General features: G+C 59.3%; 1 protein-coding gene across 1 annotated transcript; it reads left to right on the plus strand.

Moving 5' to 3' along the window:
* Positions 1-201: 201 nt before the first annotated feature.
* Positions 202-1,281, plus strand: LOC121332629 (heterogeneous nuclear ribonucleoprotein L-like). The gene has a single exon (XM_041398262.1). The coding sequence runs from the start codon at positions 258-260 to the stop codon at positions 516-518; it is 261 nt and encodes an 86-aa protein (XP_041254196.1). The 5' UTR covers positions 202-257; the 3' UTR covers positions 519-1,281.
* The last annotated feature ends 1,813 nt before the right edge of the window (positions 1,282-3,094 follow it).

Consider the following 3,094-nt stretch of genomic DNA (forward strand, 5'->3'; position numbering starts at 1 on the left):
CCCATTTCACCCCGTTTTTGCCCCATTTCTCCCCATTTCTCTCCCCCCAGTGTCTCCAAGCCGCACGCCATCATGCCGGGCCAGTCCTGGGGGGTTATAGAGATTTCTGGGGTGGATTTTTGGGGTTTTTTGGGGTTTCTGCCCTGTTTTTTCCCCATTTATCCCCGTTTTTTCCCTATTTTTTCCCCATTTCGCCCCGTTTTTGCCCCATTTCTCCCCATTTCGGTCCCCCCAGTGTCTCCAAGCCGCACGCCATCATGCCGGGGCAGTCCTACGGGCTGGAGGACGGCTCGTGCAGCTACAAGGACTTCAGCGGCTCGCGCAACAATCGCTTCTCCACGCCCGAGCAGGCGGCCAAGAACCGCATCCAGCACCCCAGCAACGTGCTGCACTTCTTCAACGCGCCGCTCGACGTCACCGAGGACAACTTCTACGAGGTGGGGCGGCCTTCGGCCTCGGCGCCGTCCTCAGCATCCTCATCATCCTCACCTGCATCCTCCCCTGCATCCTCCCCTTGATCCTCAGCCTTCCCTTCATCACCTGTAACCCTCACCCTGTCCCTGACCCCAGCCCTCGGCGTCACCGAGGACAACTTCTACGAGGTGGGGCTGCCTTCGGCCTCGGTGCCGTCCTCATCTTCCTCCCCTTCATCATCCTCAGCCTCCCCTTCATCCTCATCCTCAGCCTCACCATCCTCATCTGTAACCCTGTCCTGTCCCTGACCCCAGCCCTCGACGTCACCGAGGACAGCTTCTACGAGGTGGGGCTGCCCTTCGGCCTCGGCAGCGTCCTCATCCTCCTCACCATGCTCCCCATCATCAGCCTCAGCCTCCCCTTCATCCTCATCCTCAGCCTCACCATCCTCACCTGTACCCCTAACCCTGTCCCTGACCCCAGCCCTCGGTGTCACCGAGGACAACTTCTACGAGGTGGGGCTGCCTTCGGCCTCGGCGCCGTCCTCATCCTCCTCATCATCCTCCCCTGCATCCTCAGCCTCCCCTTCATCCTCAGCCTCAGCCTCCCCTTCATCCTCCTCCTTCATCCTGTCCATCCTCCTCTTCATCATCCCCATGTCTAACCCCAACCCTGGATGTCACCGAGGACAACTTCTACGAGGTGGGGCCCTTCGGCCTCAGTGCCATCCTCAGCATCCTCAGCATGCTCCCCTTCATCCTCATCCTCAGCCTCCCCTTCATCACCTGTACCCCTCACCCTGTCCCTGACCCCAGCCCTCGGCGTCACCGAGGACAACTTCTACGAGGTGGGGCTGCCTTCGGCCTCAGTGCCATCCTCATCATCCTCCCCTTCATCCTCATCCTCAGCCTCACCATCCTCATCTGTACCCCTGTCCTGTCCCTGACCCCAACCCTCAACGTCCCCGAGGACAACTTCTCCGAGGTGGGGCTGCCTTCGGCCTCAGTGCCATCCTCATCATCCTCCCCTTCATCCTCATCCTCAGCCTCACCATCCTCATCTGTAACCCTGTCCTGTCCCTGACCCCAACCCTCGATGTCAGCAAGGACAGCTTCTACAAGGTGGGGCGGCCTTCGGCCTCGGCGCCGTCCTCATCCTCCTCACCATCCTCCTCTTCATTGTCCTCATCCTCCTTATCCTTCCGTTCTTCCTTCTCTTTCATCCTCATCCTCCTCCTCTTCGTCATCCCCAACCCCAGCCCTTGATGTCACCCAGGACAGCTTCTGTGAGGTGCGGCTGCCTTCGGCCTCGGTGCCATCCTCATCCTCCTCAGCCTCCTCCTCATGCTCCCGTTCATCCTCCTCAGCCTCATCCTTGTTCTTCTCTTCATTTTCCTCCTCATCCTCCTCAGCCTCCCCTTCATCATCCTCTTCAACCTCTTCATCCTCATCCTTCTCAGCATCATCCTCAGCCTCCCCTTCATCCTCATCCTCATCCTCCCCTTCATCACCTGTACCCCTAACCCTGTCCCCGACCCCAGCCCTCGGTGTCACCAAGGACAGCTTCTACGAGGTGGGGCCCTTCGGCCTCGGTGCCGTCCTCATCTTCCTCACCTGCATCCTCCTCTGCATCCTCCCCTTCATCCTCATCCTCCCCTGCATCCTCATCCTCAGCCTCATCATCCTCATCTGTACCCCTGACCCTGTCCCCAACCCCAGCCCTCGACGTCACCGAGGACAACTTCTACGAGGTGGGCCCTTCGGCCTCAGTGCCATCCTCAGCATCCTCACCATGCTCCCCTGAATCCTCCCCTTTATCCTCACCATCCTCCCCTTCATCCTCAGCCTCCCCTTCATCCTCATCCTCCCCTTCATCACCTGTACCCCTGACCTGGTTCCTCACCCCAGCCCTGGGTGTCACCGAGGACAACTTCTACGAGGTGGGGCTGCCTTCGGCCTCGGTGCCCTCCTCAGCATCCTCCCCTTCATCATCCTCAGCCTCCTTATCATCCCCTTCATCCTTCTCCTTCATCCTGTCCATCCTCCTCTTCATCATCTGTAACCCTGACCCCAACCCAGGACAGCTTCTACGAGGTGCGCTGCCTTCGGCCTCGGCGCCGTCCTCATCCTCCTCATCCTCCCCTTTATCCTCCTCTTCATCCTCAGCCTTTCCTTCATCCTTCCTTTCATCCTCCTCCTCATCTTTCCCTTCATCCTCTTCATTCTCCTCTTCATCCTTCTCCTCATTCTCTTCATCTTCCTCGGCCTCTTCATCCTCCTCCTCCTTCCCAGCCCCAGAAAATGACATGAGCTGGCACAGAATAACCTGCAGATCTTGGCCATGTCCCCTCCTGGCTTCTGCAAAAACTAAGCTTATCCTGGCTGGAACCAGGACAGAGCGCAGCTCCTCGGGGCTGCTGGAGTGGGACTCCAAGAGCGACGCCCTGGAGACGCTCGGCTTCCTCAACCACTTCCAGATGAAGAACCCCAGTGCGTGCTTCGGCCTCGGCCTCATCCTCCCCTTCAGCCTCAGCCTCATCCTCATCCTCCTCATCAGCCTCATCCTCATCCTCCCCACCTCATCCTCATCCTCCCCCCTCATCCTCCCCTTCAGCCTCATCCTCAGCCTCCCCCCTCATCCTCATCCTCCCCCCTCATCCTCCCCTTCATCCTCAGCCTCA

This window comes from Onychostruthus taczanowskii, unplaced genomic scaffold, assembly GCF_017590055.1.
Source record: "Onychostruthus taczanowskii isolate IOZ18803 unplaced genomic scaffold, ASM1759005v1 scaffold1427, whole genome shotgun sequence".
Taxonomy (NCBI): Eukaryota; Metazoa; Chordata; class Aves; order Passeriformes; family Passeridae; genus Onychostruthus; species Onychostruthus taczanowskii.

Bases quoted from the DNA above. Each gene is read 5' to 3' on its own strand.
- LOC121332629 (XM_041398262.1), top strand. From the start codon at position 258: ATGCCGGGGCAGTCCTACGGGCTGGAGGACGGCTCGTGCAGCTACAAG.